The sequence below is a fragment of the Biomphalaria glabrata genome, chromosome 10, assembly GCF_947242115.1.
Source record: "Biomphalaria glabrata chromosome 10, xgBioGlab47.1, whole genome shotgun sequence".
NCBI classification, from domain to species: domain Eukaryota; kingdom Metazoa; phylum Mollusca; class Gastropoda; family Planorbidae; genus Biomphalaria; species Biomphalaria glabrata.
The window spans coordinates 35,899,784-35,922,362 of NC_074720.1; the positions used below are offsets into that span (position 1 = coordinate 35,899,784).

The window sequence follows — 22,579 nt, forward strand, 5'->3', positions numbered from 1 at the left end:
CCACTAATTTAAAGGTGGGGGTATGAAAAAATGATTAAATCCATTAATGTTAATATTATAAGCACAATATTGATGTTTATAAGCTACATTTTGTTCATTATTTGTGTTAGATCTCTATCTCTCTCTCTTTCTACTTCGCTCTGTCTATCTCATGATCTGTCTCTCTGTCTCTCTGCCACTGCCTGAATCGCTCTCTGTCTCTTACTGTTTCTCTGATTTTCAGTGTCTCTCTGCCTCTCTTCTGACCCCTCTCTATCTCTCTCTCTGCCTCTCTTCTGACCCCTCTCTATCTCTCTCTCTGCCTCTCTTCTGACCCCTCTCTCTATCTCTCTCTCTCTCTGCCTCTCTTCTGACCCCTCTCTATCTCTCTCTCTGCCTCTCTTCTGACCCCTCTCTATCTCTCTCTCTCTGCCTCTCTTCTGACCCCTCTCTGTCTCTCTCTCTGCCTCTCTTCTGACCCCTCTCTGTCTCTCTCTCTGCCTCTCTTCTGACCCCTCTCTATCTCTCTCTCTGCCTCTCTTCTGACCCCTCTCTGTCTCTCTCTCTCTGCCTCTTTTCTGACCCCTCTCTGTCTCTCTCTCTCTGCCTCTCTTCTGACCCCTCTCTATCTCTCTGCCTCTCTTCTGACCCCTCTCTATCTCTCTCTCTGCCTCTCTTCTGACCCCTCTCTATCTCTCTCTCTGCCTCTCTTCTGACCCCTCTCTATCTCTCTCTCTGCCTCTCTTCTGACCCCTCTCTATCTCTCTCTCTGCCTCTCTTCTGACCCCTCTCTATCTCTCTCTCTGCCTCTCTTCTGACCCCTCTCTATCTCTCTCTCTGCCTCTCTTCTGACCCCTCTCTATCTCTCTCTCTGCCTCTCTTCTGACCCCTCTCTATCTCTCTCTCTGCCTCTCTTCTGGCATCTCTCTGTCTCTCTTTGTCTCTCTCCCAGCACATTTCTTTCTGTCTCTCTCTCTACCTCAATTTCTCTTTCAAAACTCTCTATGTCTCTCTCACTCTCCCGGTACCTCTATGTCTCTCATTATGAATGCTCCCTTAAATCTCTCCTGGAGATACGACATGATGCTAAAGATTTCAGGATAAATGCATTATTTCGATTATCTCAACAGAGAAATACCATCGTATATATCGTGTATATGTTTTCTGCTAGGCCTACACTGTTCAGGGACGTCTCTTAGATTGTGTGCACATTTCGTCAGAGAAGCGGAAGACTTACTCAAACCTGGAGCCTGGGAAGATTGCCCTGTCTCGAGGAGCAACATCCTTGTATTAGGAGGCCTATAGAAAGCTTATTCTTGTTTGAAACAAAATCATGACCACTATGTAACGATGGCAGGTGTGGCAAACGTGGAAGAGTTATCTGAAAGGTAAAGGACGAAGAGAAACTCTCTAAACAATATCACCAGCCTTGGTAATTTTGTCATTGAGTCACGTGACAGTTATTATAGCGTTCCATTGACTAAAGAGATGTTTCCAATGACATTTGTTTCAAATAGCCTCTGACTAAATAAAATCTAATTGACAGAACCCTCTGTGTGTCTTTAAAAAAAAAAGTTATTTTGTGCAAGGTACCTTTTCTTTTCGAGAATCATTACTGGTGTGCTGAGAATAGCATGTCTCCAGCAAGTGTTCCTCTATTGAATTGGTTTCTTTTGTCTCGTGACGATTAAAATTTTATACAGAAACCCGGATGTTCCTGGGTCACACCACAATAAAGACAACCAAGGGCATTCACCCCACCTATGAAGTGTGAGAAATGTAATGTTTGTTTATAAAATCATATATCAAACCCAGGGCTTCTCAGGCTGTGTTATTTGGAGGGAACACGTACAGGATGGCTGCCTGGTCGTGCGGTTTGCGCGCTGGACTGTCGTTCGGATTTATCAATGGTCCCGGGTTCAAACCCTGCCCGCTCTCATCCCCCGTCGTCCTGCGGGAGGTTTGGACTAGGAAGTAAACTATCTTCAACTCTGAAGGAACATCCTAAACATGTAAAACATTTTACAAACATTTTGATACGTTTGTATTAAGAGCAGGGTCTCTGTGGCTTTATTAAATTATTATGGGTAGACAAACATACCGTCACGGGCCAGGTTTAATGACAGCTAGTAACCTATAGCTAAGGATTTGGGTTGTGGGCAGCAGTGTGTGTCCGCAGGCTGACGGGCCATGACGTCTAACATTTTAGGCCTTAACCTCCTTCAAGTCCTCGCAGTAGAGCCTGAGGCTTCACAGCCTATGTGTCCGCCAGTCACCACGAGGAGGTACTGCATAGGACTTGCTGTGGAGAGGCTATGTACTGGCAAGGACCACGTACATATCGATCCCCTTTTACAGAGGCTAGTCAACGGTGGAAGCATGATCAGCTGCCATTTAACACTTCACACATCCTTTGGATATCACTGTTTAGGCATCACTGATGTAGCCTATTAAAATATACATGTCCTAGTGATGAGGTGTAAAATGCAATCTCGTTGATAGTACAAGCTAACAGAGAGAATATATTGTATATGTAAAACAAACAATATATAAAAATATAATAAAACAAAGAAGCTTATGTTACGGTACGCGACGCATAATAACTATCACATCGCTCAATACTGTAAGGCTAATCTCAACCATTTTTACATAAACTAAAATTAATTAATTAAATCTAATGAGAAATGGGAAAGAAAAAGGTGTAAAAGAATCCAACTAGACAGACAGAAAGATAGAGTGAATCGATAATACACTTTGTAAAAAATGCTATTAACTATAGCATTTAAACGAGCAAGAGTTTATTAATTTTTGTGACCAAGCCTTCTGTTGTACAGCATTCAGATTCCCATATCTTTAATGTTAACTATATTTACAAAGCTCACATTAACTCAAGCCGTCTGTCTGTCTGTCTGGTACAAATCTTGTACAAGTGTCTTCTCACACATCCCATCCTCGGATCAAGTTGAAATCTGGCACAATTATTCATTGTCAATGACAATACATGAATCAATAGAAAAAAAAGCTTATTAGTCAACCAATTAGTAGTAATATTTTTCTTTTATATAAAAACAATAGTTATACTGTGCAGTATTGAGAGAAATGGCAGGGATTTGTGGTCATTGCCCTTATTTACGGTTTAACATTTATTTATTTGTTAAATATTTTGCTTGTTTAATCCTAAAACTAAAGAGTTGTCAGATGCAGTACGATGGTATATCAACTATATCCACCAGCGTATGTGATTGCACATATTAAATATGTGAACTCTGTTGTACATCAAGGATTGTCCTGTAATGCAGTGACCAGATACAAAGGGAGGGAATCCTCTCCCATGACAACCAATGATGCAAATAGTCCACCATTCATTACAGACTTGTGTAAACTATGTGTCATCTCTCTCTCTCTCTCTCTCTGAGACATTTATGTCTAATGAGATACAAATATTCCTATGCAACTTCTTGTATGACTAAAGAGGCCAATCACAAGCTGGGCATATATAATTCCAGTGACACCTTTTACCAGCTCTAGTGATCAAAGTCACAGAAGTATTTCACTCAAATTAGATTATTATCTCTTTGTCAGGTACTTTGTCACAGCGCCTGTCCAAGGGGCCTGGTAGATGTCTGGTAAAGCGCTTTGCCTCTGAAAAGAGGATGCTGGGTTTCGAATCTTATAACAGGGATTTTGTATTTTTAGAAGTTTTTGAGCCCCCTGATGATCACATACAATTAGAGAATGTAAAAGAAGGTTTGTCGTTTTGCTGTCCGCATGATACCCTCGTTAACTGTCGATCATCATCATCATCATCATCAAACTCCATTTGAGTGAGGGCTTGAGAGGCTCAAATCCTCTCTTGCAAAAGTCCTGGACAGAAACCCTGCTGCTTTACACGTAGTGCATGTATGCCCATTTAATAAAAAAAAAGTTCCCCTTTCAAACTTTACGATTTATAGGGCAGATGATCTTAAGGTCAGCTGTTTCTTTAGCCGACGGTTAACGAGCAGGGTGTTATGTAGTCAGTACAACGACCAACCGCCTCTACTTTCTCTAACTAAAGTCAGGCGGTACGTGACATTTTGGCACCGCCGTTTTTGTTTTTTTTTTTTGTTTTTTTTTTTTGCGATGCCGTTTTGGCGCAAGACGTTTTGGCGCAGGGGACGTTTTGGCGCGAGATATAATTTGACGATAATTTAATAAGCACGTATATAACAATGTTTATTTCACTCTACCATAATATTGTATGTATAGTATGAATTCTAACACCGTCCAGTGATTTTTTTTTTTAAATATAAAGGTTTTGCTTATTTCTTGAATATAGGCCCTAATAAGTCAGATTCCTGAATGGTAATAACATGCTATACCCTGCCCTTTATTTATATTTGAGGTCTGCTAAGCACACTGGATGACATTTTTCGATTTCTTTACAAAAGACATTGACCGTGTGTCACGGTTGACCACACATAGAAACCGTGTCACAACAGGTGATTTGGGTGACACATCTCGCATTGACGCAGGTATAGTTAAACAAATGAAGACAAGACCAGCACCGAGCACTGGTCGTTGGCGTCATGCGTCTGGCAATCATCTCCTTGGGACTGGTCATTACCTGTGACACCTATCCCGCCCCCTCTCTTCTGAGCACATTGCACTCCTTGTATATACTCTTTCCTCCACCCCTTCCTTCTCTCGTGGGTTAGACGATAATCTGTTTCTAGCACTCCACTTGACATCCCAAGGTGCGAATTTATAAACCTAAATCTTTAATTCCGAGAGCGGCCCAGGGTCTACCCCTCTCTTTCAATCTCTTCGCCCCTACGTCTTTATAATCTCGCGGTTTGTACCATTCACTAATCATGTTTCCAGCACGCTGACAGACTAGAAAAACTTTCGCCATTTCATTCTATTATATTTGTAACTGAAAACCTGGTGGCAGTCTGTATAAACAGTGGGAAAAGTCCAGTCGTAGTGAGGAAAAGACACAATTTCGCATGAAGGATATCTCTATGTTTTTGATAGCTTTAGTGCAGACCACTCTAAATACCAAAAATAGCGGACACAAATATTTCTTCTTCTGAACGTGACAAATATGCCACAACTCGAAGATATGCATAATTGTTTTTAAAGAAATAATACAATAAACGTACATAATGTATTTCGCGCGAAAACGTCCCTTGCGCCAAAATGGCGGCGCCAAAACGTCCTACGCAACAAAATGGCGTCGACAAAACGGCGTCGCCAAAACGTCCTGCTTCGAAAGTCAAGGACCCATTAGAGTTAGGGTCGCCTAAAATTCCCGAAATTTTAAATCCAAGTCTTCACCGAGATTCGAACCAGTTTGGAAGCCTAGCGTTACCACTCTCCCACCGCGCTACCTCTTTCTATAATAATCAGTCCTAAATCAATTATGTGATCAATAGAGCTTCGCAGCATTAAGTGTGCTCTATTGATTAATGCGTTTACGAGACCGATAATTGAATCAATAATCAAGTTACTAGTTGACAAAAGCCTTTGAAAAAAGGAAGTTATTAAATATGAAACATACAACATAATTGTTATTGGTACCACTTGGTGTGTGTTGGACTAACAAGCCTTAGAATACATTATTAGGGTGATTCAATGTCAATGTGTTGACATGTTTTGTTTCATTATTGATTATTTTACAAATATATGGTTTGGAGTCAGGTTATAGACTTTTCTTATTTTAAAACCTGTGACATTCAAAATACTAAAGAACAATTATGTCCTTTTTTTTTTCAAGGAAGTGAAGGGGGCGGGGATTCGGTTCCTATGCACATCTCATTTTTTTCTTTGCTTTTCTTACATTTAGGATAGAAGATTTAAAGGTAAAGTAGCAATTATACATAAAACACTGAACCATAATCTTCAAATACAATTACAAAATCTAATAAACTATTCCGAAAGACACAAAGATAAAGGCACATTCCTCGTTCCATACGCTAGGACAAATTGGGTACAAATGCTGTTTCTTTCCTAGTGCTATTAGAGCATGGAATTGGTTGCCTGAGCCAGCCAGGAAAACCAGTGACTTGGCAGAATTTAGGTCATTGGATAACATCCATGACTAGATACAGACTAATCTCTGTATTTTATAAGATAAGATTTACAAGTAGTTAACGTTTGTGAATTGGTTTAGATTATTTTGATCAATCGTCATTGACTATCGCAGAGTGAGTAGGTATAAACTTTATAAAAAAAAAATTTTCATTTAAACTGTTTACTGCCAACAGCACATGTTTTCATAAATTCCGCTTGAGGGTTTATGTATTAGGATTGTCAGGACTCATTGTACTGATGACATTCTTAGCGTGCTAGAAGTAAACAAAGGTCTATGCAATCGTCAACAAGTGTCAAGTGTGTTACACAACACCTATAAAAGTCAACACAATACATATAAAAGTCAACCTGAACTCGTTCCGAGTCTTAAATTTCTAAGAAGCGGAACCAGTGACCTAATTAATGGTTAGGTGATATCTGCCAACTTAATGTGGTTAGCTCATAGGGACTACAGTGCACTACGACACATGGGTTCTACACAGTCGTACATTGGTCTTTAAGATTAACGTCTCTGTAGGTTTAAAAGAGAAGTACTAGATCTAAATATGAATCTTAAACGTGTACAAGAGATTATCAATCTCAAGTTTCCGTTGCTCTTGTTGTGTTTTCTTGACTTCGCGATATCCTTTCAAGGTAGGTAAACATTTAATGATAACAAATTGACTTAAAGAGATTACGTTCAATAGGATAGTCCTCTGACATTCAAATAGACAAATAGATTAAATACTAAATAGAAATACGTTAGGATCATTGGCTTCCTTCAGTTATAGAACTTAGAACGACTGGTTCATCTAGTAGAGTTTTTTTTTAATATTACTTAGAGTGCCATATTCTGAAGAGACATTACCCAAACCATATACAACGCAGGTAGAGCGGGCATTTGCTGTGGCGGAACCAGACATTCTTATATTGGCTTCCTTTTCTTCTTTTTTTTTTCTTTTTTCGTTTGGCTTTCGTTTCGTTTTTCCAGAGCTGAGGCAATTGCTTTGTCCCCTTCAATAGATTGGTTAATTATTGCCCCTCTCCAAAAAGTGCGTTACAGGGATATGTCTAACTATCAATGTCCACTGCTTTGAGTTTGAGGTGCCATTTTATAACATCAACATATTGGAGGTGGAGGGTTTATTGTGTCCATCAAGAGTTGTCCATAAACGATGACTTTTAGGATGTCTTCATCCTCCATACGACGGACCAAGCTTTGATTAAACAAGAGAGACATTGAAATAATGCATCAGAAAATCCAATTTTTTAAAAAGTATTTCCTAAAAAACAACAAAATACTTTTTTTTATCTCACTTCCGTATATTATAGACTACAGACGTTCCTTCAAAACTATTATATTAAATATACTATCTTATATAATACAGACGTTACTTCAAAAAAGAAGATGATTACGTCCTACGCGTCATGCATTTAGTCATGCATATTAACCAATGAACTAAATTCCGCAAAGTCACTGGTTTTCCTGGCTAGCTCAGGCAACCCATTCCATGCTTTAATAGCACTAGGGAAGAAGGAGCATTTGTACAAATTTGTCCTAGTATATGGAATGAGGAATGTGTCTTTATCTTTGTGTCTTTCTGAGTATTTTATTAATTTTTTTTTTTTTTGTATTTGAAGATTATGGTTCAGTGTTTAATGTATAATTGCTACTTAACTTTTGAGTCTTCTATCAGAAAGGCTTTCTAAATTTAGTAATTTCACTAGAGATCGAATGTGAATATTTGTTATTTATGAATCTCTCTGCTCTATTTTGTGTCTGTTCCATTTTTTGTAATGTTTTCTTGAGTTGAGGAGTCCCAAACGGAGGATGCATATTCTATTTTTGGCCACACCAAGGTTAAATAACATTTTAGTTTTATGTTCTTATTTGATTTATAGAAATTTCTTTTAATAAACCCTAATGATTTGTTTGAATTTTTGATAATTTCATCAATATGTGGATTCCATGACAGTTATTCATTTATTATAACACCTAGGTATTTTGTGTTTTTATTATGTGTTACTGGTTTACCATGAATAAGATAATTCCGATGTATCTAAGTTTTTAAAGGTTGTCTTATGAATCTTCTATAACTGTATATAATTCTATATTAATATTATTATTTTTAATTTTCAGTTCAGTTAAAAATAAATCCAAGTGACATCATCGACAAGAGGATGCCCAGTGTTATCAACGTGACATTAACTTCAGACACCAATACATCAACTGAGTTAGAACTGAGTCGTGTTGAGCATATCAACAGTAATTTACCAATTTACACCATAGAGGGTGAACAGATTACTAAACATAATGTCGAGGAAGACGAGGTAAGAAGTATTTGAAAGAAAATTTTTTATTCTTCTATACTGTACGTTTATCACTATTTGAAATAAATACAAATTTCAACTATCTTTTACATGTATTACTAAATCTATGCAGACTCGTGAACACCGTTTCTGAAACTTTTCTACAATAGTTTTTATAAATGGCTTACAAGCAAGATAAGGAGCACACCGACATAACACTGTCATAACACTCTAAAAACAGTTAAGCATTATAAGTGTTTCTCTGTCTGCCTGGAAAAAGGTGTGTACTCGGTATTTCTCTCGCGCCCATTCTCGGATCAAGCTGAAACTTTGCACAATTATTCAGTGATATAGACAAGAATTGAATCATTAAAAGAGTAACCAGTTAGAAAATTAATTGCTGGTAATTCATTATTTTTTTAAATAGTAAAAAGCAAACTAATACTTCAGTATATTTACAGGTGTGGCTACATTTGTTTGGTCTAGTCCCCTAAATAATTGCTATTTCTTCCTTACGCAATCTCCGATCAAGTTGATACTTCAAACAATTATTTATTGTACCTAACAAAGCATGAATCATAAACCAAAATACTCAATTAGTCAATTTATTAATAGTAATTAGTTATTATGTTTGATATCAAATAAGGAGAATAACCTGTACATCATTGGTAGATATAGTTTTAAGGACGAAGTTCTTCACCTTTACATAAGCTTTGCTTTTGTCTCTTTTTTAAAAAGGATTTTTATATTTTGCTTATTTTTCTCCTCTCTAATGTAGAGGACTTATTCTGAATACTATTTTATTTCAATATCTGCTACTGTTGTCTTTTAAATGACACCCGGTTTTGAGGAGAAAAAAAAAGAATGTAATATAAAAATATATTTATATATTTATTTTTAACAAAGGTTTCGGATTCCATGTCATAGCTCTATGTTTAAGTTATCTTCAAAATAAATAGTAAGTATGCATTACACTGTATAGATCAATATATAGAGAAAGTTCATTCATATGGACGCTTGGTGGTCTGGTATGCCCTTCGGACAACTATCACGATGGTCCCTAGTTTGAATCCTCCCCGCTGCCATCCACTCTGGTCCTGCAGATGGTTGGGGCTAAGCCGAAACAATCTTCATTCCTAAATTATAGTCCAAAACCAGTTTTAAATTTTTAATTTTTCAAATAAGAATCCAAGCTCCAGCAGATTTATGTGCCTACAAATAATTGATATTTTAGCGTAGAGTCTGCTCAAAACAGAACTCAAACAGACAACATGCTTCATCACAGTAAATATACTATATAATATACTGTTGACATCTCTAACTAAATTCGGCATTGATTTGTTTTTATGTGTGTAAATACTTACACAAAACGGAGGCGCGGTGGCTGAGTGGCAAAGCGCCTGGCTTCCTAACAGGCGTCCCGGGTTAAAATCCTGGTGAAGACTAGGCTTTTAAGTACGGGATCCTTGGTTGTTGTGTCCTGTCTAAGTCTACATGACACCCTCGTTAACCATGGGCCACAGAAACAGATGACCTTTACGTCATCTGCCCCATAGATCGCAAGGTCTGAAAGGGAACATTCCTTTTTTTTTTTTTACTTACACAAATCACCCTGTGACAATATTTTGTAAGAGAACTATGGGTAAAAGAAAAAGATTATTACTTGTGCTAGTATCAGTGAAAGTAGAGGCTTTAGTATTATGAAGATTATAGAAATAAACATATTTTTGATTTTAGTTTGTTGCATTTTACCAAGACACAAACCACCAGGCTGTCATTCATCTCGTTCGACAAAATGTTACAGATGCTCCGGACGATTTTATTATAAAGGTGGGTTTGACTTTACACTGTCTAACATTAAGGACAAATGTGCTGTTCACCTCACCGTAACAAGTTGTAACTAGCAAAATATTTGTATAATTATTTTTAAAAAAATCAAAATGTGTATAAGGAAAAGAACTGCTTATTTACAGCCCTGTATGTCTGAAAGATTTATTTCCAGTTTTTATATCAAACAAAATGTATTTATTACGACTAATTAATTAATTGGTTAATTGTTTGCATTCATTGTTCATAGTCGATGACAGTGTATGAATCAATAACAAATCAACTAATTACATAATCAAACAGTGGTAATTAATTAAGGGAGTTAAAACTTGCAGTATTGAAATATGTGTCAGTGATTTTGCGGTTCTTCCTCTTGGGCAAACTTTGTTTGTTGTTTGTTTTCTTTTTTTTCTTTTGAGTGTTCAAAAAGATAGACGAAACCATAACAAACATATGAGTTCAGACGAAACCATAACAAACATATGAGTTTAGACTTAGACGAAGCAATAACAAACATATCAGTTTAGACGAAGCAATAACAAACATAGGAGTTTAGATCAGCGGTTCTCAACCTTTTAAGCTTGGCGACCCCTTTTTACAATCCCCACTCTGCGGCGACCCCCATCCACACTGCAATAGAAGAATAGACAAAAACAATCCATATTTTCGATGGCCTTAGGCGATCCCTGGAAAATCGTCAATCGACCCCTAAGGGGGTCGTGACCCACAGGTTAAGAACCCCTGGTTAAGACGAAGCCATAACAAACATATGAGTCTAGACAAAACCATAACAAACATACGAGTTAACATCCCCACACAGAGAATCGATCTATTGAATGACATTCAGAATTGATCCGAATGAAAATGCCATTGTTGGATTTTGTTATTGTCATTTCTAGAGAGGAGAGTACGTCGACAATAACATCAGATACTCTATTCAACCAAATACCAGAGTCAAAAGGGAGGCCAACCAGCTTGACAGTACAGATCAAAGCTATGAAGTAAAACCGGTTTTAACTCCCTTGGCAACAATGACAGACTATGTTCTCCCTCGTGAGTAGGCCTACTATCTTATTCTATTAATTTCACTTATAGTCTACGCTTGGTGATTCGATCCTGATAGTTCAGGTCACATGTCAGTACAACGTGGAAACGAGCTATTGGTTTAAGCTGCCCACATGTTGTGACGTCGCAGGTCAGTGTTTAGGCCCTCTATAATGAATGGTCTTGAACTCTCTCCTTACCTCTCTCTCTTTTTACTTTGTTACGTTCATGTTCAGGCTTTCTTGTATCACCCCAACATTTCTCTATGGCGCTTACCCTTCTTTTACTGTATTCCTGTATTTTAAAGCTTTTATAATGTAAACAATCTTGAACAATTAACATGGAGACGAGGAACAAATTACTGTCTTTAAAATGTATCCCTAATTTGAAACAAATGTGTGGCCAGCAGTATCTCTAAGTACTGCCAGCATTACAAGTCAACACTCTGGCTGTCAAAAAGTAGGAAATCCTTAATACTGTGAAGAGACTCAAGATAAACTTATTTGGTCATATTATAATACAAGATCCACTGTCAAAAGTCCTCCTTCAAGGTCCAGTTTAGGGAGCACAATGAAAGGGTCGTCCAAAGAAAAGCTGGCTGGACAACGTAAAAGAATGTACTGGTCTTTCTCTTAATACCCTACTAAGAACAGCTGCTGACCGGGAAAAGTGGAGGGCTTTGGTGACACAAACTGTCACAGCATCCTGACGACAAAGGTCAAGGGACAGATGGTGATGATGAAGATAATGCTTAAAAACTGTTTAGTATAGTAAATATATTTCAAGTGGATATATAGATCACATTTTACCCATTTTGCTTTCTCTATCTCGTCCCCTAATTCTTATAGCCCAGAGCGCCTATGCTAGAACTGTCCAGTACACAAGCAGAAGATCCAATGATAGCAGGACTCTGGATCGAAGAAAACGCCAGTCAGTCTCCACCTACTACATTGACATAACAGCCTTTGTGGAGTTCAACAATTATAAAATATTCCTAAATCAAGCTTCCAATGACGAAGTAGTGGCTCTGAAGAAAGTGCAAGAATATTACGCTTTTATTTTCACTGGGGTAAGCTATTTAATGGGATTATATAAAATAATAATGTATAGGTATTATCATTCTACGGTATGTCTTACAATTGTGCATTATCTAAACAAAATAAGTATAACATTTACAAGAAAAACACTAAAAATACTTTTTAAAAAAAGGCAATACCTCCTTTATTTTTATCTTTATATCTAATAAATGTTAGATTTAAAAAAAAAAAAAAAAGAATATTGGTTTTACCCCGCTCTATGCCCACACCCGAAGTCGAGAACAAATCTTTCTTAAGGAATGACTAGACTCAGCTTATACACCCACTTCAGTCAAGGACAAATTATTTCCCTTGTTTGAGATACCAAACATAATAATTACATACCAATAGATAATTAACTAATTTTTTTTATTATTGATTCTTGTGATGTCAAGTAAAAGACATAATTTTGCAAAATTTCACCTTAATTAAAGGCTCTAAATAACGTGTACAAACATTTTACCAGACAGACAGACAGAGCACGTTGATATAAGATTTGTTAAAAAATATATCAATCCCTACTTCGTGTTTCAATCATGATTAACAGTTTGGCGACCCGGCCATATTGGCCTCCTTCAGTCGTAGAACGACTATGGTTCATCTCAGAGCACACTTCCGGATGTGGCTGTGGAGCCCTATTTTGGAGAGACACTCTTGTCCACAAATAGCGCAGGTTAAGGTGGCTTTTGCTTCGATGGTAGAGGAGATTGATAGTAATCCGATTGTACGTTTTTCTTACTGAGCTGAGATCTTTCACTGTTCATATCTTTCTTGGTCACGGTCTCTCTCCATCTAGTGCGGTCTAGAGCTATGTCTTCCCAGTTGTCAGTATTGATGTTCATTGTTTTGAGGTCCAGTTTTATTACATCTATGTAACTGAGGTGGGGGTGGCCCGGTTTTTTTTGTGCGACCCGACCATATGCACTCTGCATATTACTGTTCCTAAGTATTCAGCAAAATTGAAAATAATTGTTAATTCCCCTGATTCATATACACATTAAACTGTGATTTATCTGAAAATATTTTTTTAAGTAATTCAATAATGAATTAATTTAATTTTTGTCTAGGAAAATGTGTTATCATCAATGCTATTACAAAATCTCAGCTGGATAGGATTCTCAAAACAAATGATTCCAATTCCAGACTGTTGAAAGCGTATGTTAACACTATGGATTGAAACAAACTGTAACGTCAAGACATACACACATAAACACTGACAAAATAGCTCCTCCTCCTTCGTGATCGTTCGACAGTCGTTAGCCCCCAACCGCCCCACTAGGACAACTGTGTCTTTCAGGAAGTGTTCACCCGTCACTAAAAAGCAGCGTATGCTATGCCGCGGATCGGCTAGTATCCTATAATGATGAAATTGTCGCATACTACACTGCTGATCTTTTGGCTCTTGATCGAATAGGAAATCATCTGAAGTGAAATTTATATTATTAAAACTTTCGTATTTTAATTTGAAATTTAAAGTTCAAGCGTAGTCATTGTAGTACATAAGTATGACACATGTTCTACACATCATTATTTAAACGTACATGACGCCTGTATTTATATAGTAATTTCTATATCCATTAGATGGACCTTGTATATCAGAACTTTGAGGCCAGCAACATTCGTTTGAGAATCAAACTAACGAAAATTATTATTTTTAAGGTAAAAGGAATTTTTTTTTTTAAAGATTCTTTCAATACATGTCATTAGTTTCAGCAGTAATCTTGTCAAGCGTAATTGTGTTCTTTTTCCACATCTCTCGAGCAAACGTGTTTTCACGTGTTTCTCGTGTCATGATGCAGTATTGTTAGCGAGAGACATAGGGAGATGGGTGGGGGGGGGGGGGGAAGACAACTAAGAAAAATTAGTTAGAAGCAGAGAGTAAGAGAGAGAGAGAGAAAGAGGAGTAGGTACTAAGAGTGAGGTGAGAGGGAAAGAAATGACAGAAGCGTGAGTTGTTTATTTGTGGTTAGCCTTGTTAACTGTAATCTCAGAGATGTGTGGCTGGATTTTTGAAGGGTAACATGACCACGTTACTACTAGACAATGCACGACTAGTATTGCTACCAGTTGGAATTTTTTTTTTTTGGGGGGGGGGGGATGCACCCGTGGAGATGCGGATGGGGGGGGGGGGGTATTCTGATGGTCCTGTAATCGTTTGGCAAGTCAACCTGAAATCTCTACTACTGGTGTGCGGTGTTGCCCGAGACCAACAGAATGGCTGCCTGGTCGTATATTTTGCACGCTGGACTGTCGTTCATATTTATTCAATGGTCTTGGGTTGAAACCCTGCCCATTCCCATCCACCGTCGTCCTGAAAGAGGTTTGGACTAGGAACTAAATTATCTTCAACTCTGAAGGACTCCGATATTCACAGCTTCCCGCCATAAGGAGGAACAGCCGAAACATGTAAAGCATTTTACATTTTTAGAAGGCCTGAACACTGACTAGCGACGTCAAAACGTGTGGGCAGTTTAGACCAGTAACACGTTGCCGAGTCACAGGTCTGACGTCACGTCTGTAACGATTTGTCTCGCGTTGTCACGTCGGTGGTTCGTGATCTCTTATGACATATCGCTGATTTACTCTGCATGAAATAGTAGACTACATTTTACCACTATCTGGTAGTTATTCTAACATGTCAACTTTCATAATTTTTTTTTGCTTGGAAAGATTTGTAAGTTTGATTAGAAATGAAAATTATTTCTCATATCTGAGGGTAACAGGGGGGGTATGGTGGGCAGGAATCAGATTAAGAACTATTGAGGGACAATCAGAAGCGCACACCACTCGACCAGACTGAATATTTACTAACGCCCTTCTTTTTCAGAATACTACGTCCTTTCAGTTGACCTATATGTCCACTGATATCAGCAGAGTGGACACTGATGCAGTCTTAACAAGTTTAAAAACATTCCTCGCTTCCAGCTCTGGGAGAGATTTAAGTTTCCCATACGATCACGCCATGCTGTTTGTTGGGTGAGTCCGTACTGTAAAAAGTAATACAATTGTAGAGTTTTGTCCCCTCAAATAGGTGTACACGTCATTTCTCCCACACCCATCCAGTGGCGTAGCTAGGAATTCGCCAGCATTTTGGGGCCTAGGGGGTCTTGATCTCTTTAGAGGCCCCTGCATTTTGACATTCGACGTCATGACTTGAGATAATGGTGTAATATTTAATATTTAATGTAAAAAAATAATTTTTGAACAGTAATTTGTTGGCCCTCCTGAAGTGGTAGCCCGGGGGATTTTCAAATTCTCCCCACAACCCCCACCTCCTACCCATCATAGCTGCGCCACTGCATCCATCCTCAGATCAATTTGAAACTTTTAAAAAATTACCTATTTTACATAACAAAACACGAATTAAAAAAAAAAAGTAAATTAATCCTCTGTAATTAATTTTTTTTTTTATAAAGAATTAGGAAAACTTCTACATTATTGAGAGATATAGTAGTAAATGCGGAGTACTTTCTTTTAGTTTAAACGATTTTTTTTTGTTTAATTAATTTTTTATACATATTGCTTGTTTTAGATCAAATGTTATGCCTAATTTTGGTATTATCTTATCTTATCTTATATAATACAGACGTTACTTCAAAAAAGAAGATGATTACGTCCTACGCGTCATGCATTTAGTCATGCATATTAACCAATGACTTAAATTCTGCCAAGTCACTGGTTTTCCTGGCTAGCTCAGGCAACCCATTCCATGCTCTAATAGCACTAGGGAAGAAGGAGTATTTGTACAAATTTGTCCTAGCATATGGGACGAGGAATGTGCCTTTATCTTTGTGTCTTTCAGAGTATTTTATTAAATTTTGTTTTTGTATTTGAAGATTATGGTTCAGTGTTTTATGTATGATTGCTACTTTACTTTTGAGCCTTCTGTCCTGAAGGCTTTCTAAATTTAGTGATTTTACTAAAGGTGTTACTCTAGTCAAATGTGAATATTCGTTTGTTATGAATCTCACTGCTCTATTTTGTGTCTGTTCCAGTTTCTTAATGTTTTCTTGAGTTGAGGGGTCCCAAACGGAGGATGCATATTCTATTATTGGCCTAACCAAGGTTAAGTAACATTTTAGTTTTATGTTCTTATTTGATTTATAGAAATTTCTTTTAATAAATCCTAATGCTTTGTTTGATTTTTTTGTAGTTTCATCAATATGTGGATTCCATGATAGTTTTTCATTTATTATAACACCTAGGTATTTTGCGTTTTTAGTCTGTGATACTGGTTTGCCATGAATAAGATAAGTGGAATTAATTTGTTTTAGTTTTTTTGTTACTCTTAACAACTGACATTTTTCTGGGTGGAAAGACATGCTCCAATTTGATTCCCATTTCTGTAATTCATCTAATTCTCTTTGTAAAATATCTGTGTCTTGTGTTGTTTTTATTGTTCTATATATTATGCAATCGTCTGCAAATAATCTGACTTTTGTTCCTGAACTAATGCAATTTGGTAAATCATTTATGTAAATTAAAAATAGTAGTGGACCCAAGACTGTACCTTGAGGTACACCTGAGTTTACTGTTATCGGTGTTGATTTAGAGCCATTTATTATTACAGTTTGTTCTCTCCCTATCAGAAAGTCTTTAATCCACTGATGCAGTGGACCATTAATGCCGAAATATTTTAATTTTTTAAGCAAACTATGGTGGTGAACTTTGTCAAAAGCCTTAGAAAAATCTAGTAAGATAGCATCTATTTGTTCACTATTATCTAAACCTTTTGAAAAATCATCAATTAGTCCTATTAGTTGTGTTTCACATGATCTATATTTCCTAAAGCCATGTTGGTATGGTGTGAGGACATTATGTTTGTCTAAGTGGTTTATGATGTTGCTACATATTATGTGTTCTAGGATTTTACATGTGATGCTGGTAAGTGATACTGGTCTGTAGTTCCCTGGGTCAGATTTTTCTCCTTTTTTAAATAGGGGGGTGACATTAGCTTCTTTCCAGTCCTTTGGTACTCTGCCCTGGTTAAGTGAAGCCTGAAAGAGTATTTTGAACACTGGGGCTAGCTCATTACTTAGTTCTTTGAGTAATCTAGCTGGAATACCATCAGGTCCAGAAGCTTTATTTGGTTTGGTGTTGGCTAATAGTTTTTGAATTCCATTTTCTTGTACTACTATTTCTTCTATATTGTTAAAATTACTACATTTTAAACAGTTATATTTGACTATGTTGTACCAGTGAACAAGTTTTATACTCTGAATGCCAATGTAATTTTCTAAATTGTGAAATCCTTTTGTTTATCTTGTCTACACAGAGCTGATCTCTGGAAAAGTAATATCGACATCCTAGGTACGTCCACTTACCACTAACACAATGCCTATGTGTAGATACAGCATACTTTGTTTCCGAGCTTTAAGAATGCATGCATATCTAATTTTTCGAATTGATTTTGACTTTCAAGCCATTACGTGAACATCTTGGTAATCATTTCTGTTACCAATTTTAAAAAAACCCTAACCGGTGTCAATGCTGACTGTATTACAACTTCTCGACTGAATCTGAGTCGGTATTAAGCTTTATTTTGTACCGAAATTTTTTTTTATTAGTTATACTTAGTTTGGACAAAGGTCTCTAAGTTCCCCCAAATGTGTAGGGTGCTAGGCCTCAGAGCATTGTTTATCATTGCGTTAGCCACTTAGCACACTCTCTTTTTTTAGAAATGTGTCAACTTAATAATCTGATGTTTTTATGATTGGGAATTTTACTTTGGATAAAACAGAAAGCGGAATTAGATGGGAAGATTTGATAAAACAACTTAATACACTTAATTCAAATGATTCAATGTACACAATTCTCTGTGTATATATTTCTCTTTGTCTATGTTTCTCTATGCGTTTGTTTTTCTATGTCTGTTTCTCTATGCCTATGCTTCTCTGTGTCTATCTTTCTCTATATTTATTTTCTGTCTATTTTTTATATGTCTATTTTCTAAATGTCTATGTTTCTATATGTTTATGTTTATGTATATTTGATTTTCAGGATTAGCTTGGCTGGATACAATATGTTTAACTGATGGTTACAGCTCGTCGGTCATAGAAGATTACGGATATTACTCCTCTTACTTAACAGCGGCGCATGAGCTAGGACACAGGTAAGATAGAAGATTGGTTCCCACAAGCTAGGACACAGGTAAGATAGAAGACTGGTTCCCACAAGCTAGGACACAGGTAAGATAGATGACTGCGTTCAACAAGCTAGGACACAGGTAAGATAGAAGACTGGTTCCTACGAGCTAGGACACATGTAAGATAGATGACTGCTTTCAACAAGCTAGGACACAGGTTTGATAGAAGACTGGTTCCCACGAGCTAGGACATATGTAAAATGAAGAATGGTTCCATGAGCTAGGACACGGGTAAGATAGAAGAAAGGTTCCAAGAGCTAGGACACAGGTAAGATAGAATAATGGTTCCCACGAGCTAGGACACAGGTAAGATAGAATAATGGTTCTCACGAGCTAGGATACAGGTACGATAGAAGACTGGTTCTCACGAGCTAGGACACATGTAAGATAGAAGAATGGTTCCCACAAGCTAGGACACAGGTTTGATAGAAGACTGGTTCAAACGAGCTAGGACACATGTAAGATAGAAGAATGGTTCCCACAAGCTAGGACACAGGTAAGATAGAAGACTGGTTCCCACAAGCTAGGACACATGTAAGATAGAAGAATGGTTCCCACAAGCTAGGGCACAGGTTTGATAGAAGAATGGTTCCCACAAGCTAGGACACTGGTAAGATAGAAGACTGGTTCCCACAAGCTAGGACACATGTAAGATAGAAGAATGGTTCTCACGAGCTAGGACACAGGTTTGATAGAAGAATGGTTCCCACAAGCTAGGACACAGGTTTGATAGAAGAATGGTTCCCACAAGCTAGGACACAGGTTTGATAGAAGAATGGTTCCCAAAAGCTAGGACACAGGTTTGATAGAAGAATGGTTCCCACAAGCTATGACACAGGTAAGATAGAAGAATGGTTCTCACGAGCTAGGACACATGTAAGATAGAAGAATGGTTCTCACGAGCTAGGACACAGGTAAGATAGAAGAATGGTTCTCACGAGCTAGGACACAGGTAAGATAGAAGAATGGTTCTCACGAGCTAGGACACAGGTTTGATAGAATAATGGTTCCCACGCGCTAGGACACGGGTAAGATAGAAGACAGGGTCACTTGTTTTTATACACTGGTAAGGTGGAAAACTGGGTTTCACGAGCTAGGACAAAAGCATGATATCCTTATGCTACACAGAAAACACTTTTGTAAATGTTTATTTTAAATCTTTTTAAAATAATTGTGACATGATAAATATAACATTTTTTTTTACAGAAGTTATCTTTTATTATCCAAAGACTTTGGATCTATCTATCTATCTATTTGTCTATCTACCTTTGATTACAGTTCTATCCAATGCTTTGCTTTACAATTTTAGCTTGTCAGCCAACCACGACGGTGATGGTAACGCTTGCTCGTATTCAGACCACTTCCTGATGGCCTCCTCCAGGTCTGCTACTAATGAGACCACCAAGAGAAATCCCTGGATGTTTTCTGATTGTACCAAGAGCTACTTCACGTCTTGTATCAATACACTACTGGACACTACGTGAGTCTTGTATCAATACACTACTGGACACTACGTGAGTCTTGTATCAATACACTACTGGACACTACGTGAGTCTTGTATCAATACACTACTGGACACTACGTGAGTCTTGTATCAATACACTACTGGACACTACGTGAGTCTTGTATCAATACACTACTGGACACTACGTGAGTCTTGTATCAATACACTACTGGACACTACGTGAGTCTTGTATCAATACACTACTGGACACTACGTGAGTCTTGTATCAATACACTACTGGACACTACGTGAGTCTTGTATCAATACACTACTGGACACTACGTGAGTCTTGTATCAATACACTACTGGACACTACGTGAGTCTTGTATCAATACACTACTGGACACTACGTGAGTCTTGTATCAATACACTACTGGACACTACGTGAGTCTTGTATCAATACACTACTGGACACTACGTGAGTCTTGTATCAATAAACTACTGGACACTACGTGAGTCTTGTATCAATACACTACTGGACACTATGTGAGTCTTGTATCAATACACTACTGGACACTACGTGAGTCTTGTATCAATACACTACTGGACACTACGTGAGTCTATTATCAATACACTACTGGACACTACGTGAGTCTTGTATCAATACACTACTGGACACTACGTGAGTCTATTATCAATACACTACTGGACACTACGTGAGTCTATTATCAATACACTACTGGACACTACTTGAGTCTATTATCAATACACTACTGGACACTACGTGAGTCTATTATCAATACACTACTGGACACTACGTGAGTCTATTATCAATACACTACTGGACACTACGTGAGTCTATTATCAATAAACTACTGGACACTACGTGAGTCTATTATCAATACACTACTGGACACTACGTGAGTCTATTATCAATAAACTACTGGACACTACGTGAGAGTCTATTATCAATACACTACTGGACACTACGTGAGTCTATTATCAATAAACTACTGGACACTACGTGAGTCTATTATCAATAAACTACTGGACACTACGTGAATCTGGTATCAATAAACTACTGGACACTACGTAAGTCGGGTCTTTTGCCATGCAACTGTTTCTATTGTTAAACACTAGTGTGACTAGACAATGTATGCTTTTTCAAAGAACCACAGACAAGTGAAGTTAAGATGGCGAATGAGTGTTGTGTGGATGATCACAGAACATCAAATGTCAGTCTTTGGTTCGCTTCCTCCACATACATGGTCGAGTTTTACCACAAAGTTGTACACAGGCTCTAATTCTTGGGTTCCCACAACCCTTCTGACTATCCCATTTTTAGGCATTCCGACGAACAGCACATTCAAGTGTTATTCACAGTTCAATCTATCTATCTATCTATCTATCTATCTATCTATCTATCTATCTATCTATCTATCTATCTATCTATATACCTATCTATCTATCTATCTATCTATCTATCTATCTATCTATCTATCTATCAATGTATCTATCTATCTATCTATCTATCTATCTATCCATCTATAAATCTATCTATCTATCTTTCTACCTAACGACCTATCTATCTATCTATCTATCTATCCATCTATCTATCTATCCAACTATCTATCTATCTATCTATCTATCTATCCATCTATCTATCTATCTATCCAACTATCCATCTATCCATCTATCTATCTATCTATCTATCTATCTATCTATCTATCTATCTATCTATCTATCCATCTATCTATCTATCTATCTATCCATCTATCTATCTATCTTTCTACTTATCTATCTATCTACCTATCTACCTATCTATCTATCTCTATCTATCTATCTATCTATCTATCTATCTATCTATCTATCTATCTATCTATCTATCTATCTATCTATCTATCTATCTATATCTATCTATCTATATATCTATTTATCTATCTATCTATCTATCTATCTATCTATCTATCTATCCATCTATCCATCTATCTATCTATATATCTACCTATCTATCTATATACCTATCTATCTATCTATCTATCTATCTATCCATCTATCTATCTACCTATCTACCTATCTACCTATCTATCTACTTATCTACCTATCTACCTATCTATCTAGCTATCTATCTATCTATCTATCTATCTATCAATGTACCTATCTATCTATCTATCTATCTATCTATCAATGTATCTATCAATCTATCTATCTAGCTATCTACCTATCTACCTATCTACCTATCTATCTATCTATCTATCTATCAATGTATCTATCTATCTATCTATTTATCTATCTTTTTATCTATCTATCTATCTATCCATCTATCCATCTATCTATCTATCTATCTATCAATCCATCCATCCATCCATCTATCCATCTATGCTCTGTTTGTCTGAAAATGTTTTGACCTAACTATAACGCATGTTGTTCCTTATTCCAATTAATTATTTGTCTCTACATAATTGCCTTATAGATCTAAGCCCTTCGCCCACCGAGGCTCACAACTCTTCTACACTTTCAAATCGGAGAGCGTAGTTGTTCCTCTAATGTTGATACCGTCTTCTTTTGAAACAACTAATTTCTAGTACACATTTTACGTAGCCTCCTTCTCCGTAATCTCGTATTCACTTAGATCGGAAACTTTTCAGACCATTCTCGTGGATATTGTGCAGGAATTAATGTAATAAACAATTCAAATAT

General features: G+C 37.1%; 1 protein-coding gene across 3 annotated transcripts in view; it reads left to right on the top strand.

Annotated features, from left to right (window-relative positions):
• Positions 1–22,579, top strand: part of LOC106062928 (uncharacterized) — a 31,164-nt gene that overhangs the window by 357 nt on the left and 8,228 nt on the right. Inside the window, exons 2-11 of one of the 3 annotated variants that reach the window (XM_056045065.1) lie at positions 1,151–1,367; positions 8,174–8,364; positions 10,081–10,173; positions 11,070–11,223; positions 12,063–12,283; positions 13,872–13,949; positions 15,118–15,266; positions 17,566–17,600; positions 18,291–18,402; positions 19,745–19,915. In XM_056045065.1, the coding sequence (XP_055901040.1) occupies positions 8,215–8,364; positions 10,081–10,173; positions 11,070–11,223; positions 12,063–12,283; positions 13,872–13,949; positions 15,118–15,266; positions 17,566–17,600; positions 18,291–18,402; positions 19,745–19,915 (1,163 nt within the window). In that variant the 5' untranslated portion in view covers positions 1,151–1,367; positions 8,174–8,214. Of the gene's footprint in view, positions 1–1,150; positions 1,368–6,455; positions 6,688–8,173; positions 8,365–10,080; positions 10,174–11,069; positions 11,224–12,062; positions 12,284–13,871; positions 13,950–15,117; positions 15,267–17,565; positions 17,601–18,290; positions 18,403–19,744; positions 19,916–22,579 lie in introns of those variants that run through there. The other 2 variants (XM_056045064.1, XM_056045063.1) reach the window with 2 other exon arrangements.